Genomic DNA, 21976 nt, shown 5'->3' with positions numbered 1-21976 from the left:
GAGGCTGCATAGCCGGCAGGGGCTCGATTCCCACACGAGCCTGAGTGCAAAACCCGCGGTCAAACCGCCACGTTCTCCGGCCTCTCCCCTGAAAACCACGCTGCTCTTTCTGCCCTCGGAGCCACCTCTTGAGACCCTTGAGCACCCTGCATCCGAAGCCCCCTCCTTCTCCAAAGCTCAGCGAGACTTCCCTCTGCGGCGGAGCATTTCCTGAGTAAACGCTCCTCTGGTCGCCGTGCGGCACACTCAGACCCCGCTGCAGTCTTCCCGGCGAGGGCAGAGTCTGCGGTGAGGCACCAATCCCAGCCCTGGGGCCCCCTCATTGACGGCCATCTTCCCATCTGGGCTTAAACCGTAGGGACCACAAAGAGGACACGTACAGTCTTCCTCCTGTGGGACGGCTTCTCATGCCTGTGAAGGAAGTGACTGATGACCTCGTCCCCACATCCCCTCTCTGCCACGCGGAAGAGCTTGGGCTCCTCCAACGGTCCGCAAGGCCAGACCACGCTCCCCACATGCACTGCCGTTTCCAGGGGCCTCGACAGGCGGCAACTCCTCAGGTGTGGGCTACTCAACCCTCCACCCAGATTCCGCGTTTCTGTAAACTCACGGGAGGTCCAACAAGCTGGCTCTTCAGAGGGCCCGTCGCTGTGTTTATTCAAATTGGACTGCTGCTCACAAGTTAGCATCATGAAGATATGTGCAATACGCCACCACTAAAACACTATTTTTTTGGTCGCCTATCGAGAGGTCGTTTGTTTGTGGACTTGGGCGAGCAGACCGAACAAAGGGCCTTGCATTCACGCATAGCCGGGTGTATTTTTGCAGAGTCGGCCCCCTTCAACCGCGGCCTGACCCCCTCCCCCCGGTTTCATGCCATCCATAAATTTGAAACTCATGTGTTTCTGTCCCTGGACTGATAAAAATGCTGAGCCGTTTATAACCTGGGACAGAGATCAAAACCTTGGGGTCAGTGAGTCAACAATTCCTCTGGCCCATCAGCCTGTTAGTAATTCACCTCGTCAGACCAGCTTCCGCCCACGTTCCTGCAGCCTGTCCGCAAGCGGGCCAGGAAAAGCTTGTCAAGGGCCCTGATGAGGAACAGCCGATGCGCAGCAGCGGCCGCGTCTCCCAGCTAATCCCTGTGAGAGCAGGAAGCGAGCTCCGTGGGCAGAGGCCGCTGGAATTAGCACATCGTTTTCCCCAAACCTTCCACTCAGCAAAATGCAGCGATAGAAATGACTGCACACTAGTCACCCTACACACAAGGACAACGATCGTCTTTAATATTGTGGGAACAGAAGGAATCAACGTGCTTCCCCCAGGTGGTCACGGAACCAGGTCTGCTCTCTGTGCCTTTGGACGTGCCCCAGAACACCCACGGCGTCCTGCCGATGCGGTAAACACAGTACTGGCTCTTCCTGCCTCTCTGGGCTGCGGTGAGAGTCACTTCAGCTGAGAGAGCGAGCGTGGGCTACGCAGCCACGCCCGCTGGGGCTGTGCCTTTGAAGCGACCTTGACCTCGCCCAAGCACGCCGGCCGCGGCTGCCTGGCTGTCGTGGGCCCGAGGAAGGCCGTGCAGCCAGCCACGCAGCTCAGGGCAGTCTGGTTGCAACAACTTTCTTCAAAAGGCACCTACCACCCAGGGGCAGCCTGGCGGCGAAGAACCATCCGTGTGGCTGAGACCATTACGAGTACAGCTCCCGAGAGAGAGTTAACGTCGCTTTGTCTTAATAAGAACAACAGGGAAGTGACTCCAAACCCCGCTGGTGCTGACGAGAGGGCTCGAGCCAGAGCCTTGGCCTCTCGGGGGTGGTTCGTCCGAAGCAAGGCGCTGGCCAGTCACTCGGAAAGGACGCGCCTCGGGCGCATTCTGTCACAAGCGCTCGTCGGTGCCATTCCATAACCGCGGAGACAGCCTGCGGGGAGGACCGGAGTGCGTGTTCTCGCCCCCCCCCCCCGCGCACACAGGGCCGCCCGCTGGGGGCGTGCGAAACACAGGGAGGCCAGGCTCCCGGGCAAAAGACCGGCCCTTTCATTCACCAGGCCTCTGACCTAGGCCTGGCCGCTCCAAGTCTCAACGCCTAATTTCCCCGTCTCTACAGCGGGTCCGTGGTCCCTTCCGTCCATGTCAACTTCCTCGTCACAGCGCCTCCCTCGCCGTTCCCCAGTCTCCACCGGGGGCTCCTCCCCACTCTACCTCCGCCCCTCGCCCGCCACGGTGCCGGCTCTGTCTCCTACCTCCGTCGCCGTGGCACCTTGTCTACCTCTGTACCTTCCCCAGCATGGTGTCTCCTCCACGTGGCAGCGTCTCCGTGAGCCTGGGGTGACAGTGACGTGAAACAGTGTATGTGAAGTAGCCAACTCTACAGCCGGGCTAGACCACAGGGCTTTCCGTGACTAGCACAGCCACAAATGCTTTCCCTCAGATGAATCACGGCTAATTCACACAAGACCAGCTTCTGCAGACGAGCGCGCGGCGCCTTCGATCTGACGCTCGCACTCGTCGTGCTGTCGGAGCGCCCTGTCGCTGGGCCGCAGCCCCTCGCAGACCGACTCTTCGTCGGTCACCCTAGAACCTTCTGTGATGTATGAGCGCTTCGGCATGGACTGCGCATGTCTGCATTGTGGCGACGAAATCTGCAAACTTCAGTAATTTGAGACAACACGGGTAGACTTAGAGGGTAAAATGCTGAAGGAAATAAGTCAGACAGAGACAGGCAGATACCATGCGGTTTCAGCTATAGTTGGAACGTAGAAAACAAACAAACAAAACAGAAACACACTCGTAGATACAGAGAACAAATTGATGGTGGCAAGATGCGGGACAAGGGGGAAGGGATTGAGAAGGACAGATTTCCAGCTGGAAAAACAGCCACAGAGACGTCCAGGACAGCACACAGAAAACAGCCGGTGACACTGCGGTGCCTGGCGGGGGGTGGGAGGGAGGGTACTAGACGCAGCGGTGTGATCGCTTCAGAAGGAATACGAACGTCTAACCACCATGCTGTACGCCTGAAACTGATGCAATATCAAACGCCAACTGTAATTGAAGAACACAAAATAACGTTTTAAAGAAGTAGAGTGCAGTGAGGCCCTTCACTCTCAGCTAAGATGTGAATGAACTGAAATGCAAAGTAGCTTCGGCTTTAATGGCAACATTTATAATAACTTTTGATAAGGAGAAAAAATAGCATTTGATAATCGCAAAGGCAAATAGTCACTAAAGGCTTAAAATAGAAGTTGCATTGAGCTGTGCAGCACAGAGAACATTCCACAGGCATTAGCTCAGTGGCCAGCATGTGCAGATGCGGCTGCAGAAGCTCAGAGGTCAGGAGGCTCCCTCAGCGCCACACCTGGCTGCGTGGCCGGGGGGCTGGGGGACCTCTGGTTCGTGGCCGGGACAGTGAGAGGCATGGCCGCCTGTCGCCCACGGGTATGAGAGCAGCTGCTGCCAAAGGAGGGCTCCCACCTCCCAGGGCCGCGGCTGGGGCCCTCTCGCCCAGGCTTGCTCGTCGCCGGCTGCTCGCGGCGCGCTCACACCCACGGTGCGGGGAGGACCGCTGTGCCTGACCGAAGGGACGCGGCACGGCCTCCCAGCTGGGCCCCATATGCCACCTCCATGTGTCCATCTTACGATCAGCTAAAAAGCCTGTAAAGAAAATAAGCTAAGAGCCGTACAAATAAATGGAAAAGATACAAGCCCCGAAGTTCACAAAGTTAATTTGCAAGGAAATCAAAAGAAGTAAAGAACCTGAAAAGTGTGTAAATCTAGAGAGGCAAAATGAAGTAACAGAAACTGAAGTTACCAACGATCGGGGTGCCATTAAAAAGGATTTGAGGCTTCCCGAGTAAAGCTTTCAAATGATTCAAGAGAAATAAGTAAGAGCCATGAACAGCTGGTCGTCGTGGAACACAGCTGAAAAGCACGAGGACCCTGTCTCCAAATAAGATGGCAGCTCCACCGCCAACGCTGCGCTTGAAAATGATGAAAAAGTTCGTCCAAACAGGTACACGACCCCTCCAACCTCCAGCTTCGCGAGAAGATCTGGCACAATCCTCAAGGTGGCGTCCAATCAGATACCTGGCTTCCTGCCTCCCTCCGGGAAGGATCTGGAAGCCGACATCCTTTGCAGTTGAGGCAAGCTTGTCCTCAGAAGCACTCTGTCACGTAGCCCCAAGTGACCCTGGGGATGTCCTACTGCCCTTCAGCACCTGGGGGCCACCGTGCACGCCTTCCCTCGCCGCTCCGTGCGCCTGCGGGAGCCCCAGGCTCCACGGGACTGGGAGGGACAGACACACGGACCACCGCACCCCGGCTCCCAAAGGCCCGTGCAATAAGAGTGAGGAACAGAAATCTCGTGTGAAAACCACTGAGCCCCCGCGGCCGCCCCCCGCCGGACTCCAGGTGGCTTTGGCTCTGCCCCAACTTTGAACTGATCAGTGTTACAGGGTTGCTTATTTATAGTTTTACTCAAAAATCTGTGGGCTCCTCGGAGGCGATACTTTGCACTGGGATCGTGTCGCTGGAGCGGTCCCCATATGACGCCGTCGCACGAGCTCTCTGTCCGGGCACCCCGCCAGCGGGTGCCTCCTTACAGCACAGGCCGGGGGCCCAGGCCCGGGTCCGAGGTGGAGGTCTGCAGCGGAAAGGCACTGGGAAGTGCCGGCAGGGTCAACGCTGCCATGAAGGGGGGTCACAGCCATTGGGGTGCAGGAGACAGCAGGAAGGGAAGTGGCAGGAGGCAGGAAGGGGACAGAAGAGAGCGGTTTGCCTGCGGTTGGGGGAGGGGCGGCAGCAGCTCTGGGAGGTGGTGATGGGGGCAAAGGGGAAGCCCCTCTGGGGCCGTGTAGTGGGGGCTCTGCTGATGGAAGCGGCGGCAGAGGGCACCGTGGGGAGGTTTGGGAGGGAGGGAGGAAGTGGGCACAGGGCCAACGGGGAGCCGCAGACTCGGGCACTGATGGAAGGGACGCCTCCGGAGCGAGGGGTGGGACCTGCCTCCCGTGACCGGCCTGGGGCCTCTGTGCGTCACTTCTGCCCACTTGCGGGGCTGGCAAGCCGCTGACTCCGAACCCCTGGCCCCCGCGCATTTCATCCAAATACGGCCGGATCCCAACCAAAGGGAAAGGAACCTAAGTTCTGGGGCGTGGGAACCAAGAAACAAAAGACAGGAGTGGCACCGAAGGCAACTCCCGTGTCCCCGCCGAGGACAGGAGACAGGCCCCTGGTCCGGGCGTCCGCAGCAGAGGGGGCGACGCTGGGAACCCGGCCCCGCCGTCCTTGCCTGTCCTCGGGCCCTCTGCCTGTCTCCCCAGGCAGGGCACTTGGAGCTGAGGTTGCCCCCTGGCTGTGGGGCCCGGGTGACCTGACAGGCCGAGGCCGTGGGGGGTTCCCTGAGACGGGACCCACAGCGTCTGAGCCAGGGCCTGGCACCGCGGAGTCAGCCGCACTACCCCCAGCCGCCTGACGTGCCCGTGGAACCCACGTAGTTCGCAGTGGTGAGCTGGCGCTTCGCCCTGCCTTGCCTTGTGCCCAGGGTGCTGCTCTTTGCTGCGGTGCCTTGAGAACAACAGAGGCTCTGACACAGGCGGTGGGGCCGTGGGGCAGGTGTCAGCGAAGGGCCCAGGGCCCAGGGCCCCGGAAGATGCCCACACAGCAGATGCCGCCCCATTTTGGAGCCCAAAGCCAGCGCCGCAGCCGTGGACCCGGTCAGCCCACAGCCTCCTGGCCAGGCCCCGCTGACCCTCAGGCCCCTGGCCGGTGACAGGCTCAGGACAGGCCAGAGGTGGCATCGACGAGCGTGGCAGCAGAGATGAAGTGTGTAAGGGGAAGAGAAAAAATGAGTGTGAGTTTATAAAAATGTAAAGCCCCATAAATAAAAGAAAAAAATGGTACATACTTTAAAGAGGGGCCGTATCTGGGAAAGTCACTCAATGAGTAAAGAAATCTTTAAAATAGAAAAATAAACACACCCAGAAGAGAAATAGTGTGCTGGCAAGAAAAACGGGCATTCAGACTGTGTTCAACCCAAAAGCCAGTTTGTTCGCTTAGCTGCCATGTGACACAGGACAGGGACAGGCGTCCCAAGCCCCCGCCGCCTGTCTGCACCATGAGGCTCGAGCGCGCTCCGAGCGGGGAGGAAGGACCGAGCGGGCTGCGCCCCGGAGAGCCACGGTCCCCTCGAGCCCTGTGGCGGTTGTAGTGAGGAAGGAGGGGGCCCAGGCGCCTATGAAGCGGGAGACTCCCACTTGGGGTGATAACAAGGCAGGGAGCCTGAGGGGTCCCTGCGGGTAGAGCGCTTCTCCAAAAACCAAGCATTACTTTGGGGTGGGGTCGGAGCAAGAGCCTCGGCCAGGCACGGGAAGGATCGGTCCCGGGGGGCCTGGCAGACAGCGCCTATGTTTGCGCAGCCGATGAAAACGGGCGGCCACGGCTGAGCCTGGAGCGTGCTCCCCGCTATTTTTAGCCTCTTCCCTGCCACGCTGGCAGATGCTCCTGCTGGTGGCAGGCAGTGGGTTCCAAGTGTGCAGCTGGAGGGCGCAGGCCGCCACGCCCCTCGGCCTGGTGCGTTCCTTAAAAGGCACGGCAGAGCCCCTCAGATGGCTGCTGCAGCCCGCACCCCACAGAGGAGGCATCTCCGCCCTGGAGGGCCCTGGGGGGAGGGGCAAGAACCTGCGTGGGCGCATCCTTCCAGGGTAAATGCAGCTTCACTTCAAAACTCTAATAAGGGCAGGGCTCCGAGCGGGCAGAGAGGCGGCCATCCAGTCCTCCCGGGAACGAGAATCCCTGGGTGACTCACTTGCATAAATTCCTTCCAGACATTTAGTTTACAAACCGAAGCTGCTGAGCCGACTGGCTGGTGTTTGAGGCTAAACAGACCCTGCCCTCAGCCAGACCCTTCCCAGGGCAGCCTGGCGGGGGGAGGGTGGCTTCTGAATGTCTCCTACGTGGAGAGGAGGAGAGAGAACAGGCCAGGGCTGAGTTAGAATATACTCCCTTTGAGGACCTTTATTCTGAACGGTATGAAACGTGCGTATGTTTTTGTTTCTGGAAATGGTTGATATTTGCTTTCTTCTCCTGAAGTTTTGTCTTTTTTAAAAAGTATCTTATTGATTGATTTGAGAGAGAGAAAGGGAGAGAGGAAGGGACAGAGAGAGAGAGAGAGAGGGAGGGAAGCATCAATTTGTTGTTCCACTTATTGGTGTACTCACTGGTTGATTCTTACACGTGCCCTGACCGGAGCTCAAACCCGCAGCCGTGGCCTGTCAGGACGGCGCTCCAACCACCTGAGCGGCCCGGCCAGGGCTGGCGAAGTTGTGTGTTATGATCGTGAGTGACCTTCGCTCCCTTGATGAGGTGGGAAATTCAACAAACTATTGATTGCGTCCAACGAAAGGCCCAGCAGCCACTGCTGAATCCCCCTTCGGCCCACTCAGTGTGGGGCAGCGCAGATGGAGACGTTGGCGAAGTCTTTTTCCCGCGGCCCTGAACGCACGCTCACATTATACTGTTTTCCAAAACGTTGTCAGGGGTCACAGCCCTCGGCCTGGCCCAGAAAGCAGTGAAGTCCACCGGAAAATCAAGAGGGCGGGGAGGCAGGTGTGGGCTGGGGGGTTGGGCAGAGGCGCGACGTGCAAATCAAGAGAGGCCGCAAGCGGGGCCTGGGGAGGGGGGTTGGTCTGAGCGGTGCCCCGGGCCCGGAATCCTGGCCCCCAAAGGACAACAGGCTGGAAATGTCAGGAAGTCCCACGAGCTCAGCAGCTTCCCTCTCACAAAAGCTACAGAGCTTCCTTCTGTTGTTCTGCATTTTTTTTGGAAAATATCGTGAGGGCTCATCGGGATGCATGAAGCTTACACCGTCAGGGGAGCTACAGGCACCTTGTTAACTGTCACGCGCCAACATGTGTCACGGACGGACACACGTGCAAACCAGCGCCGCAGCCGTGGACCTGGTCAGCCCACAGCCTCCTGGCCAGGCCCCGCTGACCCTCAGGCCCCCGGCCGGTGACAGGCTCAGGACAGGCCGGGAGCCCGCAGGCGCCTGGGAAGCCAGGGCGTGTGGCCGGGGAGCAACTGCGAGACGTTCCACAGGCGGCTTTCCTTCTCTAAACGTGGCCGTGTCGCGCGACAGCTTGCTACCCTCCCAGGGGAGGCCCCACGCGGACAGTGGTGGCGGCGGCGGCGGACCCCGCCCGCGCCCGAGGGCGCCCTCCAGCCGCCCCTGCACCGGATGCCCTGGGAGGTGGCCGAGCCAGACCAGGCAGGGCTTCCGTTCCTGGCCGCCGAGAGCCCCGCTGCCCTGACGACTTCGCCCCACCCCTGTGGGCGTCCCTACCCGGCTCGGCAGCCCGACGCAGCCGGGCGCTCTGTTCTCCAGAGCGGCCCCTCGCCCTGCTTTCGGGCACACGTTCCCTGCCGCCTGTCCCCACGCTGCAGCTGCTGCACCTCGGCCCCTTCCGCGGTCACCGCGCCCAGAGTCCGCCCCTGAGCCCCTTCCTCTCTTCTTCATCCGCGCTCGCCAGTGAGGTGTCTCCGCTGCACTCTCTGCCCCACGGCCAAGTTCACAGCCCCCGCCCCGCCCCCGACCTTCAACTGCCCTCCCACCTCCCCACGGGGAAGGTCACAGGCGTCCCAATCCAGAAGCTCACGAGAGTCTGATGACGCCGCCCACGACGAAAAATAAGCCATCGGCACACAGCACTATCCCCCCCCCATTTTTCCCGTCTCAGTAGAAGGCGCCACCAGCCACGTCGCTCTCCCTCACCGCCCGTCTGGTTCAGGAGCAAGGCCTAGGAGCCCAGCTCCAAAGCGCAAGCCCGCCCGCCTCCCGCAGCTGCGTGGCCAGCCCCGGGCTCTCACCTCTGCCGCCTCCGGCCAGGGCTGCGGTCCCCAACCCCCCGCACCAGCCACACGAGCCGCCCTGCCCTTCCTCCGACGTGGCAGGAGCGGCACCCCGACTCCTCTTCCCTGGGGTCCCCTTCCCACAGGTCGTCCCACGGCTGGTCTCTCGTGCCTTGTGGGTTTGCCGTGGGGGTTGGAGGACCCTTGTGGGTCTTCGGAAGGGCTTTCCTTAACCACCAGAAGCTCATGGGACGCTCTCCGGCCCCCGAAGCGTCCTCGGCCACCGTGTGGGCTGCATGTTCGGCACCCACCTGTTCTGCCAGGGAAGGCCCGTGAGCGTAGGGAACGTGCCCTGCTCACGCCGCAGACCAGCCCCCACCACCCTCGCCCGGCACCGGGGAACGCCCTGCACGTGCCTGTTGATTGGTGAGTGACTGAAAACCGCAGGCTGTGCCAGTCAAGGGTCCAGGTTGCAAGTGACAGACATTGCTCTGGTTAACATGCCTGGAAAATTACTTATTGGAAGGATATTGAGTAGCTTGTGGCCACGCTGGTAAGATTAGAAACCAGGTTTGTTTCCAAAAGTAGACAGGGCCCGGGCGCGGAGCGGCCACAGCCACGGCCCGAACTCACGCCACGGCCAGGGCCCGGGCGCCGGGGCCTTCTGTGGGGCCCTGGACTGCTGGGCGCCAGGGGCCCTGGCACGGCAGGGACTCGGAGCCCGCCCCACCGGCCCCCTGACGCTGTTCCTGCAGGCGCGGGCTCTGACTGACAGGCAGCTTGTGGGCGAGCCGCGTGTGTGGAAGGATCCGGGGAACTGCCCTGAAAAGATCCAGACCCGACCTTCAGGCATCCCAGCTCCGGGAGGTGTGCTGACCTTCAGCCGTGCAGCCGGGATGACGAGGAGCCAGGATGACGCAGGCGGGACTGTCACCGGCCTCCACGGAAGGGACCGGGCCGTCTGCACGTGGAGAGCTTTGCAGCCCCCTCCCCGATCTCTTCGTCCGGTTCCCCTCTCCCTCCGCCTGCACTGAGCGGGGAGATGGGTTCTGAGACGTGAGTCCCCCACCTTCCAGGTGGCTGGCATCTCAAAATAAACCGCTTTCCTTTACATCGGCACCTGCCTCTGAGTATTGGCTTTCCTAGCGGCAGGCGGCCGGACCTGCGTCTGGGGACTGTCCTTCATCAAAGCGGCTTGCCGCCCCCCAGCAGGTGGGATGCTGGGCCCACCGTGGGCCACGGCAGAGCTCCGACGCCTGCTCAGTCCGCGAGTCTCCTCGTTTCTGCCCCCAGGGTGGCGAGGGGTGTGGGGCTGTTCCCGACCTCTCTAGACCACCCTCTCGCCTGAGCTTGATCTTACGTCTCCACTTCAAGCCGATGTATTCACGTCCAAGGAGGCTAGAAGTCAGTCTTTCTACACCCTGCTCCTCAGCACGCCTGAGAGTTCGCCGGCGGCCTCCGGGGGCGGCTCTGGGGTGCCAACAGCTTCCCGCCGCCAGGGCCCCTGGCTCCCTGCTTCTTGACATAAGGACCTTCTCTAACAACAGAGCGGGCAGGGAGGCCAGAGCGTGGGGACTTAACACCCCCGGTAGGTGAGAGTCGAGAGAAGCGCCCGGGTCCCTTCCCCACCACACCGCACCCCGCCCCGCCCCGCCCCACGGCCCCGCCCCACTGCTAGGCTGGTGGGCTGTTCCGCGCCAACGCACCTGCGGTTGGCTTTTCGCACCTGCCGTTGGCTTTTCTCCGTCCTGCTCCCCAAGTCCCTCTTCTGGGCTTCCCACATTCCTGCCTACACAAACTCCCCACAACCAAAACTCGGCTGGCGCCTGCTTTTAGGGGGACCCGCATGAAGACTGGGTGACAGACAGCCAGGCCGCTCCTCGAACCAGAGCCCCGTCAGACACAACTGCCCTAGTGTGAGTCTCCAGAGGACAGGGCACCCCTGTCTCTCGAGGACAGAGGCTCAGCAGCCTTTGTGTTGTGCCGTTCGTGTCTGACGTCTCCCGGGAAGTGTGCGAACCACGGGCGCCCACGCCTCCTCTGTGTGTATACAGGGCCGCCCCACGCCCCGCCCCGTCCGCGGCGGGGCCTGCTGCACCTCGTTTGGGCTGTAACCGCTGGATTCGAAAATGCGCCTTCTCCGGTGTTTTACTCGTTGGCGGCTGCATGCCCGCCCCTGGGTCACAGGATCCGGAACCGTGTGGAAAGAATCCCTGACCTGGTCGCACGCCGCGCCTCGGGGCCTCTGAGGGGCGGTCCAGCTCTGGAGCCGTGGCTCCCGACCCGCGGGAAGACCCGCGGGAGCCCCGGCCGACGGCGCTGGGCGCTGCCCGGCAGCACCCGCGCTGCGGCCCCGGGGAAGGCGGGCACACAGGCAGCACCGAAGCTCAGGGCAGGGAACTGACCACGGTCGAGAAGGAGCGGGCCCCGGTCAGCCCGCGGACGGGCCTCGCGGCTCCACGCCGAGCAGCCCCTGCTTCTCCGGGTGAACCCAGGGAGCCTGACTCCCCCGAAGGACAGCCAGGTCCAGCTGGGAGCCCCACGGCGAGGGAGGCTTGGCAGGAAATCCGAGCCGTCCCTAAAAATGAGTCACTGGGAAGGAGCGCAAAACTGACCTTGAGGGTTTGTGGTACTGGCTTCCTTTCACGTTCGCTAGAATTTTTAAAAATTATGCAGAACATTGTAAAGGGCGGTGGGGAGGGGAGGGGAGCAGAGCACCTCATATGCACGAATCCAGCAGAGAAGGCAACGGAAGGGCTGAAATGGGCTCACGGTGGAGTCCAAACGGATGTCCCCCTGAAGCAGACCCAAGGGGCCACCCTCCGCCCAGCCTGAAACATGAGCCAGGACGTCTGGCTTCTCTGGATAATGAAGAAGAGATGGGGAAAGCAGGACAAAGGGAGGGGGCGGGGAGAGAGGCACTGAGCACTGAGAGCAACGGAGGTGCTGAGCTGGGCGCGCTTTGCGCTGAGGGAAGACAGGCTGATGCTCACATCTGACTCCCAGGGAACAACCCACAGCCCCTGGGGAACGGCAGCGAGGGTCCCACAGGAACCAGCTCATCCTTGGAGCCCTGGGAGGGCTTCCACGTCATGGCACGTTGCTCGGACACAGCCTCCAAGAGGTCACAGCTGGATGAGCTGGACCACGCTGACCCTGTGTCACCGTCTGTAAAACTAGGAGATGGCCGCTCCCAGAGAGCATGCGTGTAAATCACCTAACGCAGCGCCCAGCCCGCAGCTGCTACTGGATAAAGGTGAATGTGCTATCCACGGTCACATGGCTCCCGCAGCAGGCCCGAACCGCAACGCCTTAGCCCTGGAGAAGTTCAGTTCCTGCTCACAGAATCCAAACGGGTGTGCTTTGCTGGCAAGCGACTCTCCACACCAGCCAGGCTGGACGCCCTCTGAGCCTTCCCCAGAAAGAACTGGGCGGACCTCGGGGTCCGGGGTGTGCCAGGTCTGGGGAAGGACGCGGAGTCCCTGGCCGGGACCGGCAAGGTCGGGTCTCGGGAAGCCACGCTTTCAGGGCAGGAGGCTGGCCGCGCAGACCGCACGTGGTGGAACACGGAGTCAGGGCCGCAGAACGGGGTTCGCTTTTCATTTCTTTGTGGGAATAAATGGGGAAAGCTGAGCAGGGCACAGAAATGGTATTGGTTCTTGCATACTTTGGATCAAAACGCACCCAGAGCCCACACTTCGCATTTTCTGCTGTTGCCTTGGGCTCGGCCGCTGTCCCCTCTCTCCCAAACTTCTGCCGCGGCCTCATGGCCGGCGCCCCGCCTGGCTGCTCGGGCATCGGCTCCCGCGCAGCGGCCAGGGGATGCCTTCTAACTCGCGGAGGAGCACGTCAGCCCCTTGACCCAGCCGCCAGCAATGGCCGCCTCCCCGGGCCACCAGCGTTCCCTCCGGCCCCGGGCCCCCCACCCCGTGCCCCTCCTCCCTCGGGCGCGCTCCTTGCCCTCGGGCCCTGCCTGACCGCGGCTCTCCCTGCTTCTCACCGTCGGCCTGGCTGCCCCGCACCTTCTCCATCTGTTTTCCAAAGTCGTCTTCTCAACAAGAGGGGTCAGGCCGCCCCATTGAAACGGGGTGGCCGCCGACCAAGCCACCGTCAGCCGGCCTTCCCCGCCCACAGCCGCTGTCCCTGCCCAGAGCCACACACCATTGCTCCTTGTCCCAACATAAGACCCTCCCTGGCAGGAATCCAGCCCCATTCATTCACTAACTCGTCCCAAAGGCCCACGGCAGCACATACAAGGCGCTCAGTCTCTGCCGCTCAAGTTAACATCACTGGCTGCATCTGTTGAACAAACAGACCTGCGTGGAAACAGGATCTTTGGGTACAACTGAAAATCTGGGGCTCAGGATACATCTATTCCTGCTCCACTCCATTTTATGGCCAATATTGGGGTCACAGGCAGACTTTTAAAGGTCTCTGCATGCAGAGCGCGAGAGCACTGTAGCTGCCAGGGAAGCCCCCACAGGCGTGTCCTTGAGACCGAGGGGGAGCTGAGGACAAACGACCTCCCTCCTGCGGTGCCCGGCCTGCTCGCCCCAGCGCCCTGGGGGCGGGTTCCAGGTGAGGCTGCAGGAGGCGCGGGTGCCCCGGGGCCCTCCCGCATCCGGGCCTGCTCTCCCTGGGGACGTCCATGTGCGACCGGGGCGAGCGCGGGAAAGGCAGCCGGGGCCGCGTGCTCCGCAGCCCCCGCCCCCGCCCCCCGCCAGTGTTCACAGGTGTGTTGGCGCCGTCCCGCGCACCCGCGGAGGTCGGCTCCAGGACCGCTGAATTTCCGGGGCCTGGGCCCGTGTCTGGCACGTGATAACTGCACAACAAACACGTGAGGACGGAGGAACGAGTGAGTGAGTGAACGGATGGCTGAGGACCTCCACGCAGCACATACTGTGACGTCATTTCAATGTGCCCGCACTGCCATTCGTGTATGAAAATACTGCCAAGTTTCAAACAGCGGTTGATAAAGGTAACATGTTTGTCTTCAAAAAAAATTAAGTGTGGGAACACTTCAAGAACATTTAAAATCCCCACAACAGAGATAGGCACGGCCCGAATTTTGCTGTTTGCTTTTACAGAAGAGAAACACATGTGTGCGTGTGTGCGCACACACGCGTGGGTGGAATTGCCACGATAAATACAGAACGTTGTAGTTTTTTAACACCCTCTCATAAACACTGACCGAGTGCAGGGGTCTCTCACCATCTGCAGTCCCCGTCCGCAGTTCCAGTGACCCGTGAGTGGTGACCGCGGTCCAAAAATATGAAATGGAACATTCCAGAAATAAACAGAGCCTGCAGTTCGAAGCTGCAGGCTGTTCTGAGGGCCTCACCGCGGCGCGTCACGGGGACACCGTATCCCCTCGCCTCTTCGAGAGGGGCGGGCCCAGCCCCGGAGACACTGCAAAAGGGAAAGGCCACACGTGCAGCACATTTCCACCAGGTAGTATTATAATCGTTCTATTTTATTATCACTTACTGTTGCCAATCTCTTACTGTGCTCAGCTTATAGATTGAACTTTATTGTAGATGTGTATGTAGCGGGAAAAACGTAGTATTCCTGGAGCTTGGCACTCTCCGCGGTTCCCGGCATCCGGCGGGGGCCTTGGCGGGCGTCCCCGTGGGTCGGGGGCCAACATTCGGGGGTAGGAAATGGCTGCCTGCCTTTTTCTCTCACGGGTGAAGCACAATGTATTTAAGCACCACCTCCCGTCGGTCATTTTCATGGACTCTAATGCTCCTTGTCATTGGAAACGATGACCGGTCCAAAGCCCTTAACGTAAACCTTGGTGCGTCTCCGGCTGCCGCGGGCGCACTGACAGGCTGCGCCGTGAGTGGGAGGCTGCGAGGGCCCACACTCCCCAAACGACAGGCGTATACGGACGTGCTTTACCGCGGGCACCGTCCATTGATCTAACGGGACGAGGGAATATGTCTTACGTGAGCGGGGCAGGAAGCGAGGTGCCCGCCATCCCGCTGCCTCCAGGACCCCTGTCCAGGGCACGGCCGATGCCGTGAGAGTGGGCGGGGGATTCAAGCAGCGGGCGAGGGGCGGGGAGGGGGGGATCTGAGATCAATGCGGGGGAGGGCTCGTGCCGACGGTCTCGCCCCCAGGACCTCAGGATGTGGCCTTGCTTGAAAACAGGGTCCCTGCAGACGCACTTGGTTAAGGTAGGTCAGGCTGGAGTAGGGTGGGCCCCAACCCGATATCACCGGACCCCCAAGCCAGTACAAGATGATGAGCGGCCACACAGGACGAAGCCACGTGAAGACACAGGCAGAGACTGGAGTCGCGTGGCCAAGAGCCGAGAAGTCGCCAAGAGGTGGGAAGCGGCCAGGAGGAACCCCCTCCCAAGGCTTAGGGCAGCGGGGCCCGGCTGGCACCTGCCTCTGGGCTTCCAGCCTCCAGGAGCGGGAAGGAAGACACCTCTGCTGTCTGACGCTCCGTCAGTGAGCGTCGGTCACGGAGCCCGAGCGGACAGGCAGTTTCCTGACTACGCCACTGCCCCGCCCAGCACACCGGACGCTCCTGGCCCCTGTACAAGCGAGTCCTAGCTCCGCTGGGATGAACTTGGCCTGAACACCCAGCCTGAGGGGAGGAGGCGGACAGGCACGGGTGCAAGGAAGGGGACGGTCCTCGTGCGGCTGCAGGCTGTGGGGGCCGTCCCCGAGAGCGGCACAGCACGCACACGTCCCACCCAGGCTGCAAAGCCACTTGGAGGGAAGTCGTGACCTCGCTGGGCTCTCTGCGGGTCCCCCAGGGTGGCCTCACGCTACAAAGGCAGGCACGGAGGGGTCGGCATCACCTAGAGGGCGGTGGTGGTCCAGGGCCCCGGCCACGCGAGCCCCCGAGGCGCCCCCAGAGCTTGGGTTCCCCTGAGGCTGCCCTGAGGCCGAACGAGGGCCTCTCTGTCGTCAGGCGTCGCTGGCAAACTCAGACCCCCAGCGTCGCAGCAGACGCGGAGCCCTGACCCCTCCCTGACCCCTGCTGACGCCCCACGCGGTGTCACTCCCCACCCCGCCCCCCACGGGGCCGTGCGCCTGGACTCTCTCCCATGTCCAGCGGGGCAGGAAGCCCGGATTTTCTGCCAGGCCCCGAGCCCTCCCTGTGGGAGCAGGGTGACAAGTGAGTCATTGCCCTCTCGGACCGGGGTGAGTCACCCTCTCCGCTCCTCGCTCCCCTCTCAACAGACCCTCAGACTCACCCCTGACCTCACGTTCAACAGCTCTGCCCCAGGCAGGGCTCCGGGAGCCTGCAGGGCAGGTGCGCTCTGTCCTGCAAACCCAGGGTCCCGCCGAGGCGGGGCTCAGGGGCCACCGGAAGATGCGCTCGTTTGCCTTTTGTGTTATTTCTGAAGGCAGGAGACCGAGGTCTTTAAGGGAGAAATGAAAAGACTCTCTGCTTTGTCTTTGAGGCCCCAGAAAGGGATGGGGAGCCCCGGGCCACCCGCACGTCACCTCTCCGCCACAGTGCGGGGCGCAAACGAAACCCCAGGAACCAGTCCTTGAAAGCGGTAGAGAGGGAGGCCAAGGCGCCGGGCGCAGCCAGCAGCCAGAGGGGACGGCGAGAGGCGGCCGGGGAGGCCCCTGCGGCCCTCAGCCAGGGCCGTGGGCCGGGTGGCCGTGCTGTTCTGGGGCGCGGGCTGCGGCCGCTGTCCTCGGGTGCCTCCTGAGGGAGCTCTGCAGCCCCCTCCGCTGGAGATAAGGGGGTGGCACCCAGGCCCAGGCCCCCCGGCCCGGGATGGGGAGGCCTTCTGACCACAGGACAGCCAATAACGCCAAACCCAAGACACTTTCCATATACTTTATTAAAAAGTTTCTTTGTATAAATTTCCTAAAAATTTTAAAATTAAAATTAGGTCCCCCCACCCCCGCAAAAAAAAAAACCCCACACACATTAGAGGAATGCCAGAAATAGTCTCTCATGACTTTCTTTTCATCCTTTAATTAAAACGTTGGTCCCGTTATGGGGCACAGGGATTACGAGATTTTGCTTCCTTCCAACAAGGTCGTTGGTTAGAGGCTTTAGAAAAAGAGCATTCTCTCGACATCTAACCCGGAATACTGGGAGAAAAGCAGAAAAGTTGGACACGTGTTTATGCGCCATAACAGGGTCTCCATCTAAAGCCACGCTACCTGGGAGGGAAGGACGAACCAAGCCGAGGAGAGAGCCCGGAGAGCGCAGAGCTGGAGGGCAGGGAGGGGCGGATTCCCTTCCAGACCCTCCGCTCCCAGAACAGGCAGGGTGGGACACTGCGGAGGGAATCCGAACGGGCAGAAAGGTCCACAGAGACACCAGGGCGGGAAGCGCTGCGCGGCGTCTGCCGTGCACGCTGCAACTGCCTGGAGACGAGGGCGCGGGGTCCACAGACACCGTAGCACCATATTGATAGGTCATGCGGCAGGCGGTTCCTCCCAAGTTCGAGTGTAAATCAAAGCATGGGGCGGCACAGTGCCGGGGAGCCCGTGCCCAGAGCTTCTAGGAAAACGACTTGTCGGCGCTGGCTCCTTCTTCCAGAGGCGCGCGTCCCTGGCCAGCCACGCTAGGTCCCGATGGCCGCGATGACGCCAGGTTTGACGAGCGCTGGGCATCGATGGGATGGGGCGGGCGGGCGGGCGGAGAGAGCAGAGGAGAGGTCACATTACTGAGGGAAAGGGACACCGTGCTCCCCGTGAAATGGCCCCGTGGCCTCTGGCCCCCTCGGCCGCCTCTCACTTCCCTGCTCAGAACCTTCCTGGCTCTCGGAGCGTCTTGGCCTCGGGGAGCAAGGCTGGGGGTGGGGGTCTCCTGCCGTCCAGGCCTCTTTCACCTGCACCCCCGCCGGGTCCTCGTGCAAATGGAGCCTCGGGCCCGGCACGGGCCCCAGCTGCCGGGGCAGCCGGTTTGCTTTGCCACCAGTCAAGCTGCCCGACAACAGTGGGGGGCCCCAGACCAACACTGTCCCTCAGAAGAAGCGAAGCTACTTAAAGATGAATGGACGGGGTTAGTCGTCTTTGATGTGGCCTGCAAGAGCTCGGCATTTCCCTGAGCATCCTGTGTGTTAACAATATTGTATGAATAACAGGGATTTGCGTGACTCAATAGTGAGGAGCCGTCGGCCCTGTGTCGTCGGCAAACACTCAAGGACACAAGTATGTTTTTAAGAAACAATACTCATTCAGAAAATCCCTCTCACGGGCCTGATGTGACTATCTGCCTTGCCTGAAGATGCCATCTATTTTCTGCCTCATGCCTGCCATGAGCACGGCAATAGAAATGTCTTAAACAGGAGCATTACAGACCTGGGTCTCCCTGGCCTTGTTTCCAAACGTCACGGACACAGGAGAAGTCTCACTCACCGGGCCCACAGACCTTCTCGCAGTCTGGCTGGGAGTCGAACCTGTTCTCGTTCCCGCCGCAGCCGCCGTACCAGAACCGGGCGCAGCTCCTGGTCTCCGCGTCATAGTACCACTTGAGCACAAACTTCCTGCACGTGCCTTCCTCCTTGGGCAGCTTGCAGATGTCTACGGGTGAGGGGGGCGGGGCCGCCCGTTAGAGCCGCAGTCCCTCTGCCCCCGGCACCGGGGCTGGAGGTCCGGGCGCAGGCCATCGGGGGCCGAAAGAGGGGAGCGGGGACCCCCGCACCCTCCCCACTCCGCAAACGGGCGTCGTGGCTGCCCCGGGCTCCGTGAGCACCGACACAACCGGACCGCGGGAGGACGGATGCCGTGCACTCCAGCCCCGACGCCGGCTCTCCTCCATCACGGGAGACTGAAGGTACAGTGACCGGTGCTTCCCTCTCCAGTCCCTGGGCCACCGCCTCTCCCACCCCTTCACTGCCAAGTCCCCAGAGAAGACGCTGAACTTTAAAACCTTGGAATTTTCTACTCCTTGGCAAAACAGCAACTCATGCTGTCAGAACAGAGTTCAAAAATAAGCCTGAACATTGCACTACAAGCCAGCTATATTGATAATAAAAATTAAAGTGGAAAAATCTTTTCTGTGTGTGTGGATGTGCGTGTGTGTGTGTGTGCGTGTGTATCCATACGAGTGTGTATACACATGTGTGCACGTGCATCTCCACGCCAGTGCATGTCTGTGGGTGCAGCCAGGGCCTTCGTGACCCCCCGAGTCAAACAAGTAGGAGAAGGAAGTGCTAACACTGGTGTGAAATTCACAGCAGCAAAAACGTCACGCAGCAACGCTGTCCTGAGATAGAGACAGAGATGCATTCTTTGCCCAGTTAAGGAAGTTTCTGTTGGAGACACGCACGTCGGAGGCAGCCCGGCTGCAGACCGAGGGGGCGTCCCGCACGGCGCCCGGGAGGGGAGCCGACCGCTCGCCCTCAGCGAAGCCCCAGTTCCCAGGCTCCCTGGCGAACTGCAGAGGGCGCTGGGGGAGGGTAGCGTTCACGTCAGCCGCTGTTGGAGTCTGGAGAACGTGAACCTTCCAACAGAACTGCATGGCCCAGGCGGTGCCACGTGTTCACGTGCATGGCTAACATGCCTGCGTCGCCAGCCCGCACCGCGCAGGGCTGACACCCGGGGCCTCGATCCTCAGCTAGCGGGGTGCCCCCCTGCGGCAGAGCGGGCGCAGCTCTGATGGAGACGGGCAGGGAGGCGAAAGCCTGGGACCCAGGTGCAGAAGCAGAGCGGGTCCACCGAATGCTCCAGGCCCGCGGCTCACAGGGTGGAGGCCCAGAGCGGCCTTGAAACCCTCGCCGGCGAAGCGGGGCCAGCTGCCACCCGGCATGAAGATGGTTGGTCCCAATGGAGGCAAAATAAAATGGCAACATCTCAGGAGAACAGCTTGCTTTCTCTCAAACGTGCCAATGGCTGCAGGGAAAAGCTTGGGATGTCATTAGGGGCCTGGGCAAGGCAAGGTAATGCAGCCATCCAAACACAGCCCGCGTTCCTGGCGGGACCCCTCCCAGCATGGGGCCCAGGACAAGCGGCTGCCTCGTCCCCTCTCCTTTCCTCTCCCGGACGGCTGCGCTTGTCCATTCTCTTTGCGCCCGGCACCCCCAGTCCCAGCCACCTGTGTCCAGCTGTTGCGTCCGCTCGCCTGCGCCTGCTGCAGCAGACGGGAACTGTCCCTGGGCCTGAGGTCACCAGCCCGGAGGACGCCGCAGCTGACTGCTCCCTGACTGGCTGGCCTTCTAGCTTCTCTCGATTTGCACCGTGGCGCCCGGCGCCGAACTCGCACGCTTGCATCTACAGCCCTTATCTCAGCGAGAGGCGCGGCGAGCGCCCTGGCTGGTGCGCTCGGGGATCATGGCCGCCGTTCCTGCAGGCGCACAGGTGTTCAGGAAACCAAGAGAAATCAAGTAATGAGGGAAAACGCGTTCCCCTGCCAAGACAAAACCCCGGGATTCTCCGTTTTTTAAGCAGAAAACTGGGAGGTTTCATGTTCTCAGGAAGCCCGAGCTATGTCTGCACGTGCCAACATGACCCTTTAAAGACAACAGGTAAATTAAAATGTCTCGGTGCCCCAAGAGGGGTGATGGCCGGCCCTCACGGAGCTCCCCGGGCACAAGCCTCGGGACACGACAGCGTCCCTGTTTCCCTCCTGCACGGACCTGCAGGGAGCGGCAGCCCCTGCCTGGGTCTGAGCAGCGGGTCTGGCTGCTCGTCCACCCATCTTCTCCGCCTTCTCCCGAGAACCCAGTGGGAGCCGAAAAGACAATGCGGGCAACAACCTCCGACAACAACGACATTTGAAAGGAAACGCCTGCAGGGCTGCCTGATTCGGATGGGATCGCCTTCCGCTGAGGCAGGGAGGGGTCGGCTGCGGGGCTCCGGTGAGCGTCCACGCATGCGAGGACGTGGGTGCAAGAGGAATGTCCGGGGAAACCCTGTCCAGGAGCCCCATCTGGTCACCGCAGCCAAGAGGCAACTGGGGACGCCCCAGGACAGCCACCACGGGGCGGAGGCCACCCTGGAAACTCGTCCACGTCTGTAAGAAAGATGTGTGCGCATGCGTGCACCTGCGTGGGACGTTCACGGAACAAGCCCAAAGCAGGTGCCTGGGTCGTGAGTACCGCTCACGGGCGATCTTCGGCGCGGCGACTGCGGGAGCCATCGTTCCATGCGCTTTCCTGTGCATCTTCACCATACGTAGCCATTATTTTACTTTTTACTAAGAGTGAAAAGATGTTACTCTTGGGAACAAAAAATATGTTGAGTTGGAAAATCATGCCTTTTTTGTACGTTGAGATTTCTAATAGTGCCTAAAAGCAGCATTGTTAAAGGCCCTCGCGTGGACGTTTTCCTGAGCAGCAAACCCTCAGTGTGCCTCTGCTTCCTTGAGCAATTGGGCGGGGGCAGTGGACGGGGTTTCCGCCGCGACTGAATACGGTCGCACAGAGCACCACCCCCTGCCCCCGAGGGGCTCGGCGCCCGCGCACCCCAGGAGGCCGGCCACCGCGGCCTATTGGGGGCCGGGGCCTCAAGCCTCAGAAGCAGGTACAATATTTCTGAATGAAAGCACGTCCCTGCCTCTACAGTCTGAGCACTGAGGGGCTCCAAGAATACAGTTACTATAGTTTTTAGAAGTTACTTAATCCATGGATACATTGTTCCTTTTGTGATCTTCAAAAATACAGGCTTCATTCCAACGTTTGCCCCCGGGGAACGTGTCTACGACAACTTCGTTATTGAAGGGGGGGGAGGCGGTGGGGGGAGCAGGGAAGAGGAGCTTTCGTTTCCTAATTCTGTTTACCCATTTTGAGTTTTTAATGTTGCAGTGTAAACACATAATTAATTTCAACCCGAGAGAGCTCTCAAAAATGGCGCAAGTGTGCATGTGCTCCGACAGTTGGTCCACGAGCAAATGTGCACTAAGCGAGCAAATGTGCACTGAGCGTCTCCTCCAGGCAAAGTGCAGCTTTGTGACCGTGTGGGTCCACGGCACGGGCCCTGAGCGCAGGTGAGACGCAGGCCCGACGCAGGCCCCGGGTCTTCACACTGACCGGGGTCACTTGGCGGGGAACGCTTACACGCGAGATGGGGACCGAGCATTCGAGCCCTGTGTCTGAGGGCCACACACTCGTCAGAATGAGGGGCAAGGCTCTGACATGTCCGACCAACTCCCCGAGACTTGAAGGACGCACTGCCCCCGTTTCAAAAACTTCCTTTCTGTCACATG

At 61.0% G+C, this 21976-nt stretch overlaps 1 protein-coding gene across 1 annotated transcript in view; it reads right to left on the bottom strand.

Annotated features, from left to right (window-relative positions):
* Positions 1 to 17197: 17197 nt before the first annotated feature.
* COL6A3 (collagen type VI alpha 3 chain) overlaps positions 17198 to 21976 on the bottom strand; it is a 70523-nt gene continuing 65744 nt past the window's right edge. The window contains exons 43-44 of the mRNA XM_054571233.1: positions 18190 to 18354; positions 17198 to 17434 (exon numbers count right to left, since the gene is read on the bottom strand). Of these exons, the coding sequence (XP_054427208.1) occupies positions 17394 to 17434; positions 18190 to 18354 (206 nt within the window). The 3' untranslated portion in view covers positions 17198 to 17393. The remainder of the gene's footprint in view (positions 17435 to 18189; positions 18355 to 21976) is intronic.

This window comes from Pteronotus mesoamericanus, unplaced genomic scaffold (assembly GCF_021234165.1).
Source record: "Pteronotus mesoamericanus isolate MK-2021 breed Mesoamerican mustached bat unplaced genomic scaffold, CSHL_Meso_final contig_1018, whole genome shotgun sequence".
NCBI classification, from domain to species: domain Eukaryota; kingdom Metazoa; phylum Chordata; class Mammalia; order Chiroptera; family Mormoopidae; genus Pteronotus; species Pteronotus mesoamericanus.
This window is presented reverse-complemented; position numbering and strand designations above follow the sequence as displayed.